Below are 13,535 nucleotides of genomic sequence, written 5' to 3' on the forward strand. Positions count from 1 at the left end.
TTAAGAAACTACTCCTTAGATATTTTTCCTGGAGATCTCTATTCATGTGTAAATCCTTCAGTCAATCACATTGGTTGATAGATTGAACAACTTGCTTGTTTGTCTTGTATATGACCTAATGGAAAGATCTCTTAATCTCCAAGTAGGCTTGGCATTAGAGAACAGTTGGTTTTGCTCTGAATTTAATAATCTAAAAATTGCCATTCTGGCAATTACATGCATATAAAATAATGTATCTATATGCATATAATTATGTGCATATAAAAACAAGCCAGTGTCAAGCAAGTGTACCCTGGTTACAAAAGAAAATTTCACTAAAGTTAGTAATGTAACTCTTAAACCTCTTCCCCCTGCCTCCCTTAAAATTTAAGTTAGTGCTTTTTAATACAGTGTGTCATGAAAACACCATGCAGATCAAGCCATGTCTTTGTCTTAAGTGGACTTTTTACATAGTTAGTTACATAAAATAGTTCCTATTCTGCTCTAAAAAATAAAAGAAACCCCAACATTCTAACAAGTCTATTAGGTAATCAGCTCAACCTTTCCAAAGGGACTGACTGGGTCCAAAGCCTGGCTGCTTGTCCTCATTCATAATAAATACATAAATTCAGCAATTCTCATGGTGGTCACAGAGCTGATAAAGGTTTTGCTCAGCAAACCAAACAAGCATGGGGTATATTTTGTTCCAGAAGCATTCTCCTGTTGAGCCTTCAGAAGTCACTAGCTTAGCTGTGTATACTGTGAGATCTACAGGCACTGGCAGAGTTTATTGATTCCCTTCTAAAGAAGCCATCTATCCAAAATCTTAAATATATTTTTAATTAATTAAATTGATCGTGAGTTGATCATGAAGTCATCTCTTTGTGGGTTTTGAGTAGCTTTCTCAGTTTATCCTTCTGAGGTGAAAAACTTCTCCCTAGAATTACTAGTATCTAATGAATGGTACAAGGAAATTTGCAGCTGGCTGAGTCTTGGATGGGAGGAGAAGGGAATACAGTGCTGCAGGAAATTCTTATTCATCCTAGCTGGAAAGCAAAGGAGATAAGGGAGTACAATATTACAATACAATAACCAGTAATGCGTAATCAAATCAAAAGAGCAGCAAGGTGACACATGGAACCCCAAACTTCTGCAGAACTGAGTGACTTTTGCAACTCTCCATACCTGCCCAAATCATATTGCTAACTAAGCTGCATCCATGGGTTAATAATGCAGTGCTCCTGTAAGAAAATGTGACCTATTAATGTGCATTTATGCATTACAGCACCAGGACATTGTCATCAGTTCTGACAGCCCTCTGTGACCTTTTTTCTTTTCCTTTTTGCTTCCTCACAGACAAGGCTATAATTCTTTTTGTACTAGCTGTCTGTTGGTATTATGAATTTTTCTGCCCTATTGGTTCATTACAACCTATGTGGCTTTCCATGTGCTAGACATCAATAAAGCATGCTTGATCAAGCCTGTGGAGAAGCCCAGAGGACCCTCTGAAGTTTCATGAACACTGATGTAGACTTTCATCTTATACATTAATAATTTTCTAACTGATGTTGGTTTTGTTTTCCTAGCAATACACCTGGAACCTTTCTGTACTGTTGTGATTTTGCTTCAGGAGCAGTGGAGCTGGTAAAGGTAATTCATGCACTCTCTTTAGAGTACCTTACAAGCCTGTAATTCAGGAGGCTGCCAGGAAGCCATCTTCATGAAAAAGAATGTGATGGCTTTGACAACTTTTAACTGAAGTTTTCAATATTCCAAAGAACAAAGTCATACTGTATGCAGAGAGGAATGAATACCATCAGTGAGCTTGCTTCTCAGCTTGAGTAAGATACCGGACAGAATAGGCTTTTATATGAGATGTTTTACAATGCAGAATAATTGAAGAAAAAATGTTTCTTGAGTCACAGTAAACGTATTAACTACTACTGTTCTCTCTGTGCCTCTTTTCATCTTTTTCCTGACAGTCACATTCGTCCTACAATTCAGCCTGGTGTTCTGCCTTTGTTCATGATGTGTGTGATGATGCTTTACCCTATCCTTTTCCAGATGAGATCCTGGATGTCATTCTCCTTGTCTTTGTGCTCTCTACTATTCATCCTGACAGGTAAATGAAGACTAAAGGGCAAAGCAAATGGGTTAAATCTCTTTTTTAACGGAAGGTTTTCAATAATACCCAAAGAAGATGATGAATCTTTAATGTTATTTAATAAGCTACAGCATGTATAAGGTATTTTAAATGCTGTTTCCATTTTCAGGCTTCAATTGAAAAGCTGGTCATGCTAATTATAATTAGTGAGTCTCCAGTCTCCATCAAAATACAAGGGATATATTGTAACTAAGTACATCTCTGCTAGAAGGGACAGATTCAAAAAAAGGCAAATTACAAAACCAGGCTGACAATCTTCTAGAAGGTAGTTATTTTTAGTGATCAAAACCAAACATTCGTGATTTAACACCTTACAATGTGTTGATGTAGACTTAGATTGCTGATTTTGCCACATTCAAATGCTTACATGCAGCCCTTTTAAACTAAAATGGATCTATAATTTTGTAACTCGTTTGGATTGCAAACATTTGATCTAATTTTCATGTGTAGCATTGAGTACTGTTAGCCTTTGCTAATTCCTCTCGATGTCTAATGAACCAAATTTTATGACTGTTAAGGTTGGCTGATTGTGAACTTGACCTTTTTTAATACAAAAAATTTAAAAGAGGGCATGTAAGTTAAACTTCTTGACTCTAACTAGGTTATATGAAGGGAAATACATGCTGTTTGTGTGATAATACATTTATTACTTCAAGAATGTCATTAAAAATGGGCTTGGTGTACAGAACAGTATTTGCCTAGGTCTGAGAACTGTTTCTCTGCTACTAGTGATTAGCTTTATACAGGAAAACCTTCCCTGTATAGAATATTTCTACTTTCTGTTTATTCAGACATGAACACGAGTCACACAAAGCCAGGGTCCAGGTTTCAAAAACAGTTCAATCAGGAGACTTTAGATCTGTAATTCCAGCCATGCTGCCAGGAAGAAATTGGACAACAGTGATTCATTCAGTCACTGTGCCTGTAGAAGCAGTACTCAGATGTTCTGTCAAAATTTCTGTGGATCTTTTCCTATTAGTCTCTTAAGAATGCATTTGAGGTTTTTGTGGTTGATTTTCTGTTTTGTTTGGTTTTTGGTTTTGTTTTTGCTTGTTTGTTTTGTTTTGTTTTGTTTTTTGAGGGAGGTGGGTTGTCATTTTTGGTTTGGGTTTTTTTTCCCCAGGGCTGACATGGATGCTTTTCTGTACATGTGTGTGTATACACACACAAAGATTTTCATGTAATTGTCTGTGTTTTGAGACCCACTTTCCAACGATGCCTTAGTCATTACTTCCATCTCATAGAATTAAAATGACCACCTAAAGGAAAATGTGATCCAGATTCATCTTGCTCAATATACATTTTTTTTCTGGAAACTTTGAAAGTGGGAAATGAAAAAGAAAACCAAGGAGATCATGGTGCAGAAGTTATGTACTTTGAAAAGATGAAAAATACATGTAAGAGGGACACATTTATATTCAGAAAATTGTTACTTAGTAATTTATCTCTAGGCTGTTGTGTTTAGTTTTTGATAATTGCTACTCTTGTAGTCAATTTTTAACACACTTCAATTATGCTAGAACGCACCTCTAAAATTTGGTTGCAGAATTGGAAGCATTAAACTTTCTTCAAGCTGTGTAATTAATGTCTTTTAGATTTGCTGGATGAAATTTCTCAAAGCACTTTCACTTTTTGTGCACATACACTTCTTCCTGAGTGTGCAAAACTTCTGCTTCTATAGGCAAGGCTGTAATTCTGTGCACAGCTACTGTGCTGAACAGTCTCTTACTCATAGGCGGTGCTGCCTTTTTGGTCTGTGGCAGCAAACTTGGTTGCTTATGTTTGCAAACTTCACCAGCATCTCATCTATTCTCTAAGGATGCAAGGGGTTGTAAATAGGTTGGCTAAGCTACTGAAGCCTGGAGGAATGTTGTTATTTCGGGACTACGGAAGATACGATACAGCTCAACTTCGTTTTAAAGAAGGTAATTCCTGAATGGTTTGGTATTTTACTGTTCATTTTAGCTCTTTCTGGGGAAAAAAAAAAGTGACATGTCCTTTTTCATTACTGCTCTAATTTCTTAGGTCATTGCTTGTCAGAAAATTTTTATGTAAGAGGAGATGGAACCAGAGTGTATTTCTTTACCAAAGGTACGGAATGTTATAGTTTCATAGAATGGGTTATGTGTTTCTCAAGGTGATTTGGATTATGAAAGCTCATCTTAAAACATAAATTTAAAGAAGGTTTTATTGGCTTTTTAAAAAATTCTCTGCTTTTAAAAAGACCAAAGCTACCTGTTGTAAGAAAATAGTTTCCTTTGTATGCATGCATGTTGCATTTGGGATCCTGCAATGTTGCTTACAGACGTCACTGGAAATTTCTCTTTAAGTATCCTGTGTGTAATTGTATGCTCAAATTTTATTATTTGACCATGCACATGATTTCTCTATTAAAATTGAGGTAAACATGCTTGGAAGGAGAGTCTGTAGCTATATATGACATAAAAGTCTGGATAGTCATTTGTCAGGGGAAGTAGCTTTATCTTGATAATATGTGAACAGTGACCAAATGGCATGCATTTGTTTACTCAACTATGGCACCTGGAACCTTGTGAAGAAAGGGTATCTATGGATGCTGTGAGTAATAACTAATGTGGTTTGGGCCTCAACATGACAATTGTTACTGCAATATAAATCAAGAGCTGTGAAAATGAATTTCTAACAAATCCTTGTTACAGGTAGTGTCCTTTAGCTTTCAAATTGCAAAATAGATTTAATTCCATCTTTGGTTGAACTACAGGTTGGTAATTACTACATTCTACAAATGACTTTCTTTTTTAATTGCAATAATTTTTCATATGAAAAAATAGATGAGGTATGGAACATGTTCACCTTGGCTGGATTAACTGAAGTACAGAATTTAGTTGATCGGCGATTACAAGTAAACAGAAAGAAAAAAGTGAAAATGCAGCGAGTTTGGATACAAAGCAAGTTCCAGAAGCCATTGCAATCTCTGCATAATCCTGAAGAAAGCATCAAAAGGCACCCTTGTAAATAATTTTACTCCAGAAATGCAGTACAAAATTGAACTTCAGAAACTGAAGGAAATTTGAGTACCTGTGTTTTCATTTAAGTATGCATAAATGTTGTGTTAGCCACTGAAAAGTATTAAAAAGTTCAATAAATGTATTGAAGTAAAAACCTTTCTCTGACTTTCTTTTCTTTGTAAATTCATATGTGTAAGAAAAATCTGAGGGGAGATAATGGCCATTTCTGACTTCTGCTTTATATGCAATAATCTTTTCATAACTGTGACCAGGCATTATTTGAATTACTTGAATATGAATAGTCAATAAGTATACACCTCATTCTGTTGAAATTCATGGTATGTAAAAAGGTTAGTCTGAAGCATAATTGTTTCAGAGATTTAGAGAAACAGAGTATCTGTTCTCACTATTACCACAGACTGTTAATTTCTGAGTCATATCCTTTTCAACCACCGTGTCTTACGACTGTATTTCCTCTTTGGAGGGAAATTTCTTGGTGCATAAATAATGAAGACAAAAATTTTTTTCTGATTTGCATGTAGCTATGATTTCACACTAACTGCATGTGATATGTATACATATCAGATTACTCAGTGATTTTTTGTCCTCCTGACTGATTTATTATGCTGTCTCTGCTTTTCGTCTACATGCTCATAAGGAACAGGCCAATTTCAAATACAATACATTACACTTTTAAAGTGCTCTAGATTGTAAACTGAATATGTTTCATGTAGAAAACCATTACCAAAATGCCAAAACAGTTCTGACACCAAATAGTTAATATTGGATAGTTGTCTGGATAAATACAAATATTATTTTTACGATAGGTTAGATACGCTAGAGGGAGGAGCAAAAACAGTAGTCCTAAGTACATTTTATTAATAGTGTTATGGATTAATGTAATCACACTAGAATTGCAATCTATCTGGCAGCTGAGATATTTTTGTTGTTTACAAAAAGAAATTGCTTTCTTAGGGATTCTACATTAGAAAGAAAAAACACAGTGTTTTTTATTGGCTGGGTGGGGATATAGCAAAGGACAGGACTAGTCCTTTCCTTCAATACTTTAAATTCTTTTAAGAAGAAAAGTGAGGTGCAAGCTCTGTTTTCAAATGTAGAACATAATCCCGAAGGCTGTTGAGCTTGTATTTAAAGATTCCATTTTGCCACTCTGCTATTTTAATGTAATTTTAAATCACTTTGCCACAAGGAGGAGAGAACAAGAAAAAGGTGAATGAATAAAATAAATCTCTTTATTTAAACAAGGGTGTGGGATGCATGTAATCTATAACATGTAGTTTTGACTGTCATTAATACAGTGACACTCAAAGTCTCTTTTGTTGTTTTGTTTTAGGCTGAAGCGTAAACATGTCACAACTGATAGCCCAGCCTGTTGATCTTTTTGCAAGTTGTTAGTTGCTACGACAAGGAGGACTGATGGTCTCCTAGGAAGAAAACCCTAAATTGTCTAAACAGGGATGCCAAATATCTTCATCCCCTTTAACCCAGATGTATTTCAAGAATGAGGTACAATAAGGGGTCTGATCCTGCATTTTTGATATATTTGAAACTCCCATTAGAGGAAAATACTGTTTTATGAATCAAGAGGCTTAGGAAGCTTTGGTTAGCAATAGCATTGCTGTAACCTGCAATAAAACTCTCGTGGCATAAATCAAAGGTTAAAACACAGCTGTGTTTCTTAAAGCCCTAAGAGATTGTAGCATCCCCATGGAAAATGTAAATAAATGTCTCCTTATATTTTAAATATGTTGCTACTCTGTTTTATTAATTGTGACTTCTGAATATACATATCTCTTAGCTAGCACAAATAATTTTCGCTTGTAGAATTTTCCAGGGAAGTGATGATGATAAGTTCTTGAGCATCGTGCAGTCTTATTCATGTGTGTGACGTAAATTTTCCATTTGTAGAGGTGAATGTAATGTTTGCTTTGGCACTCACGAGGGTATATTGATTCAGGCAAGATTTTAATGTGCTGTTAGTTAAACAGAAGTGTGACTTCACAAAAAACAAACCCTGAATTTTGAATGGCCTTAAGTAAAATCAGCTGTTTCTCTTCTACAATTTACACTTCAAGTATTGGCTGCCTCTTTTAGAATAATAGTGCCTGATTTGGAAGTAATAAGATCAGCTACTGTTTTAAGTGTAGAATATCCACTGTCTGAACAGTTGTAAGATTCAAGAAGAGGATATGGAAAAAGGCATAATTCCCAATGAGAACTTTTGAATCTGAGTCGCACTTCCTGTATTTTGGCTTTATGACATTTCAGTTTTCAGAAAGCTCAATCAAAGACATATTTTTAAAATGCTTCCAAATTATCTGTATTAAGCAAGGAGGACTACTGAAATACAAGAAGAAAAAGAGATGCAGGCATCTATATAGGAAAGGCAGTTTAAAACGGCTAATTGTTAATTTCTGGAGGAAAGACAAACTAGTTTATTAATATAAGAAACTGCACTTAAGTTTCACTTTTGACGTATGAAGTTGATTTTTTAATCAAATGTGTACCTAAAATTAATTAATACATATTCTATAAATATAAAACATTTTCATTTGTAATTGCAAATTTTCTTTAATTTTTTGTGGAGTTCTTTTTGGTTGTTTCAAGCATGGCTTCCTAATGGCAATTAGAGAAAGGTGGTCTTGCTAGATCTGAGCTTCAGCTTCATTGGCTTTGGCTTGCTTTATGAATACTATGTCTTTTGTGTCCAGATGTGCATGGTACTTACTGGCTTAGACCTTGCTTAGTTTTTAAGCAAGTGTGAGGCAGTTAAAAAGTAAAGAAAGTGACCAACTTTTTTTCTTACACTAATTTTGAAGTATCTAGTCAATAACAATTTGCTCATATAAAAAAATATGTTGCCTTTTTCTTAGCAAAATGAAGGCAGATGCTTGTGCTATATTCACAAATGCACTGAATCTGCAGAGGACAGCCAAATGCAGCCATGATAAGTAGAACTCTATGAACACCAGGGAAAAACTTATTGTCTTGAAAACTGCACAGCTAATCTCCTGATTCTGCTGGTTAATAATGGCTAAAAGGTTATAGCAAACAACCCCAGAATTTGTATTAAACAATGTTGGAAATCACTTTACATAAATTCTGCTACTTTGTTTTCATTTGTGGTGTGAACTTTACTCACTGTTCCAGTTTGCTCTTTGATCTGTTGACATATGGTTTGCTTCCTCTTTTTCCTATGTTTAGTGGACAACTGAGCAGTTTCCCAAGGAGCTATATACACAAACATTTGCAGTAAAGTTGGTTGTCTGAGTTATTGTTGGAATTGAAAAAAGGGGGATTTATTTCCTTCTGTACAGATTGCTTTATCTTTTAGTGTGAATGCAATGAATTGTATAGATGCTAAATTATATATAGTGGTAGTGGCTGTATTTTTTAACAATTTTAAGTCAAGTTTCAGAGAATCATAGAATAGTTTGGATTGAAAGGAACCTTAAAGATCATCTAGTTTCAACCCCTCTCCTGCAGGCAGGGACACCTTCCACTAGACCAGGTTGCTCAAAGTCCCACCCAACCTGTCCTTGAATATGGGTATATTGTCTGTGATAGTAGTTCATATATAAACCACTTCTTCTCCATAGAGCATCTTCATAATGGGTGGAAATAAAACATGTATACATGTTGCAAAAATATTAAACACTGCTATTGTTAGTAATACAGTTCACTTTGCATTTCAGTGAACTGCATTTCAGTTTATGTAAACTTCTCTCCACATTTGGAACAAGGATGGGCGTGAGGAGTTTTTTACATCAGTTATGTGCCAGTTCCCCGTCTCTTAAGAATCATCCAGGATTTGGACAAGGTAAGTTTCCTATATGCGGTTGCACTTTGTGTGTAGTCAGTAAGAACAACATGGGTTGCCATGGGTGTCTTAGCAGGTTCTCCTTTTTACCTGTGCCTCCTGGCATGCAGGTCATGCCTGGATTGGGCTTTGAGGTGAGAAGGAAACTTCTCTGTTGAGAGACCATCCTTCACCTCTTTCTAGTACCTCTCTCTAAAAGGAGAACTTGCCTGGTTTGAAAGCAAGAGCCATTCATGCAAGAGGGGAGAAAGATGAAGATGCAGGCAAGAGAGGGAGTGAGTTTCCTCTGGGAGCTAGGGTGAGAAGCAATCTTGGATAGACTGACCAAGAAAAATGAGATACAGAACAGGGAACAGAGGAACAGGACACTGTGGACATGGTTTACGGAGAAGATTTGTAACAGGATACAGTGTGACAGGATGAGGACCTTGAGCCTAGACATGAATGAAATGAAATTAATTAATCAAATTATTTAAATTAAAAAATAGAGGAGGCAAGAAGAGAAAGGGGACTATTTGTCACAAAAATAGGGTGAAATCTGGGTAAGCAAGGCAATCAGTCCAGGACTGGAGGTAGAAAGACATATCTTCAAAGTTTTTATTCTCCCAAATGGTAATGTATTTTCACATCTTAGTGGAATATTACAGGTTTTCTCTTTCATCCATATGTGCAAAATGCATTTCAATACATTAAAAAGATTGAATGTTTCATTTGTTGTAGGTTGTATGTGCTATGCACATGTTTTCAACAGTGCAAGCAAGTGTATGATACACCTGCTTTTGCTTTCTCCTCGGGGAAAAATGTTTTTACCATCGTTCAAGTAGCATCCTATAGTGACAGAAGCTACATTCCTAACCTCCTGGGAAGCAAATACCAGAGAATAACTGAAGTGTCTATACCCTGATTGTGTGCAATCAAGGTAGAACAATTAAATTTACTCCATGTGTTCTGATGATGTCCCATTTAAATCAAGACAATATCTGCAGATTATCACTGTGAAGAGCCTCCCAATATCAGTTTCTGTAATACTTGCATCTGTTCAACGGAATTTACAGTGAGTTTGTATAAACTAGAAATAAAACTTTAAAAAAACAGCAGAATAGGCTTCATCTGGGATCAGAGCAATTTAGAGATGGAATATGTTTTGTTATTTTAAAACACTTGTGGTTGCAGAGGAGCACTTATCCAAGAGGCTGAAAATTTCGCTTATTTGAGGTGTAATGTATGTCAAGAATATTAAAGCTAATATCTATGTTTTGAAGCTTTGTATACTTAATGTTAGCTAAAGCTATCTTGTCAATTGTTGCTGTGAAAAAGGAGTTAGCAATAAGATAGTCTCATTTTCAGAGGATATTTTATTGATCGGGTCGCTACAATTTTGAAGGGAACTCAAAACATTAAGGAAGCAAGTGAATTAGCTTAATAAGGTGAAAACCAACAGATGACATATACAATGTGATAAATAATTAGATTAAGAATAATCCAGGCATATCTGGATTTGATACTAAATGAAATTTTAAATTAATTAAAAAACCAGAGTTGGTGTATCCTCCTAGTTATAAAAACAAGCCAAATGTTAAAATGTTTAAATATGATGTAAAAATAGAATGCTCTATAGCTGCTGCATAAATCCAATATATAGTCTTCTCTGTAGTGTGTCATGTTCAGTGAGAAGAAAAAGATGCAGCAAAAATAGATAGTGAAGTTTTTTCGTGTCTCTAGGAATTTTCATATGAAAACAGCTTTGGGAATTGAATGGTAGACAGCGTGAGAATGGCATATAATGTTATGCTTTAGTATTTAGAAGGTCTAATTTATACCTTTACATGATGCAAAAAGCAAGATGAATTAGTCAAGTTGGCAGGCAACAAACTTGCATTGTATACATTTATCACCATACCTTATTAAAACAAGGAATCACAATGTTCACAAGATTAAAAGATTGGTGAGTTACCAAAAACTGGTTGTATTAGATTTTTCCATTTGCATTTTTATATGTGTGAATGGGAAATTTTGCCTATTTACTGTTCAAGATTTTTAAATGCTTCCATTAAAAAACCAAAGAAACAAAGAAATAACAATCCTAAAACCTTTGTCATTACCTTTTGTGAGATCCTAACATTGCTCAACATTCAGCTCAACAGTAGAGCTGAGGAATAGGCCTGGATACAAAATGGGTCTAGTAGACACAGTTGCCAAATTAAGAAAAGATAGAGGGGGAAACGGAGAAAAATAGAGAACATAATAATTGGCATGACAACATGTAGTCCTGTAGCAATCATACAGCACTTAGAATTTTATATGGAATGACAAATTCAGTACAGTTCCTGAGAGAGCAGGAGAGAGAGAACAGTGTTGCCACACTTCCCTGTCACTCCTGACTGTAAACTGGCACGTGGACAAGCCAAAGGCCAAAGAGTGAAAGTAGTTGGTTTGCTATAAAAGTTACAATTAATTAATTATGCTCGCTTGAGGATGGTGGTTTTGGAGGGTTTCATTACAAAGCCAGCACTAATTTTTTCTTTCCTTAGAGTCAAGGACACTGTAGCCTCCATTTCCTTCTGATATACCAAGTGCTCTTTAAATGGAGGAGCGCATCTTTCAACTTGAATAAAAGGGTTGTTGTACAGTGTAGCATTTAGCAGATGGGCTTAGAGAATCCAAACCCACCAGCAGTCTTTTATTTTACACTAGGAAAGGCTTTGCCATTTTTAATGGCACTGTTTGCTACATTCCCTACTAAGCACAGTAGTCAGATGTTGTTCTGAGGAATAGGGCAGCTTAGCTTCCAATAACATTGATTACACTCAACAGTGAGAGCATGAGAAAGAGAAGTGGGTGGAGAAGTGAAAAGGCAGTGTGAGGCATTTCAGGGAGGAGATTTGCACTCCAGCACTTGCATGTGGGTGACAATCCCTCAGAGAAACAATTTTTCCTCTGAAGTGGAGCAGAGTTGAGTCTTCTGTGCTCACTTCAGGTTTAATCTCCATCCCTGCAAACTACCAGTGCAGCCTGTAGTTAAATGTGCATTTACTTAAAATGAAAAGAAAATAACACTAGCGAGAAGCTGCATTTTTAGCATGGAGCTCTGATTTCCCAGAGAGAGACGCTGGTGTGTTAATCCCTGGCATAAATGGGTGCAATTCTCAATGACAATGCTAAGCCTGTTTACACATGGGCTGAGCTAAACCCAAAGATGACACACAATGCTGATCAAAATCATTCATTTAATCCCTTTTGAATTTTTGCGATCTAAGAACCAGAGATGTTTGTGTTAAGAAAAGGTGATATGAAAAAGCTGTCATTGTGGACCATTACTTTCTCTGACATATAAATTACGACAAATAGTCATTATCTTATTTTAGATAAAAACATCACCTTTTTATTCAAGAGTGAATATTAGTGAATTGAATAAATCATCAGTGATAGTTACCAAACTCTGAAATAAGATCTGCTTTTTAAATTAGAAACAGTCTGAGCTAGCTTATACAAAGAAAGAAAACCAAAACCATCCTGGCAGTAATTCTACATTTTATTTTACCAAAGTTTATGAGGAATCAATGCAATCAACAAGAACCTTGGGTTTAGTTTCTTTTTCTTTTACACGTACTTATTTTAATAGCAAAAGAAAGCAGATGGAAAAGGAAGCTGCATGGTACACAGTCTACAAAAAATGCAAGTATTATTACATCACTTAAGATATTTAACAAGCTACTAAATCACACTCTTCTTCTTGCATCAATTGCCTGGAGGCAGAATATCAGAAACAGTAAATATTTATTTTACTTAGAAACAATGTTAGTAAAAGGCCTCAGGGTTTAATCTGAAAGAAAAAAAAATCTTTGAATCATTGACCCATATTTCCAATGACATTTATGTCAGTTTAAGTCCAGAAGACTCTCAAAGTCTGTAGAGCTTCTTCAAGATATTGACTAGTTGCTCATAATTGGAATCCAAATTAATGGCATGTGCTTTGGTTTTGGTTGGAGTAGAGTTAATTTTCTTCACAGTGGCTGGTATGGTGCTATGTTTTAGATTTGTGCTAAAAACAGTTTGGTTATATAGAGATGTTTTTGCTATTGCTGAGCTGCATTGCACAGTATGAAGGCCTTTTCTGTTTCTTGTACTGCTTACCAGTGAGAAGGCTGGGGTTGCACAGGGGCATGGGAGGGGACACAGCACAGCTGACACCAACTGACCAAAGGGATGTTACAAACCATGGAGTGTCATGCTCAGCATATAAATCTGGGGAAAACAGAAGGGAGGGAGGGACATTTGGAGTGACAGTGTTTGTCTTCCCAAGTCACCATTGCGTGTGGTGGAGCCCTGGCTGTCCTGGAGATGGCTGAGCAGCTGCTGGCCCGTGGGAGGTGCTGAATGAATTCACTCTTTAGCTTTGCTTGCGTGCACAGCCTTTGCTTTACCTATGGAACTGTCCTTATTTCAACCTGTGACTGCTCTTGCTCTTACCCTCATGACTCTCCCCCACTCCACCAGAGTGCAGTGAGTGAGTGGCTTGGTGGTGCTGGGCTTAATCCCTGACAGGGCCTAATACTACCTGTAA

At 36.1% G+C, this 13,535-nt stretch overlaps 1 protein-coding gene across 2 annotated transcripts in view; it reads left to right on the plus strand.

The window, feature by feature from the left end:
- Positions 1-5,284, plus strand: part of METTL8 (methyltransferase 8, methylcytidine) — a 64,960-nt gene extending 59,676 nt beyond the window's left edge. For both annotated transcript variants that reach the window (XM_054278464.1, XM_054278463.1), the window contains 5 exons: positions 1,566-1,629; positions 1,962-2,101; positions 3,962-4,068; positions 4,169-4,234; positions 4,954-5,284. In XM_054278464.1, coding sequence (XP_054134439.1) covers positions 1,566-1,629; positions 1,962-2,101; positions 3,962-4,068; positions 4,169-4,234; positions 4,954-5,141 — 565 coding nt within the window. In that variant the 3' untranslated portion in view covers positions 5,142-5,284. The remainder of the gene's footprint in view (positions 1-1,565; positions 1,630-1,961; positions 2,102-3,961; positions 4,069-4,168; positions 4,235-4,953) is intronic.
- The last annotated feature ends 8,251 nt before the right edge of the window (positions 5,285-13,535 follow it).

Source organism: Melozone crissalis, unplaced genomic scaffold (genome assembly GCF_028551555.1).
Source record: "Melozone crissalis strain CALT ecotype California unplaced genomic scaffold, PUWL_Pcris_2 ptg000023l_1, whole genome shotgun sequence".
Lineage (NCBI taxonomy): Eukaryota > Metazoa > Chordata > Aves > Passeriformes > Passerellidae > Melozone > Melozone crissalis.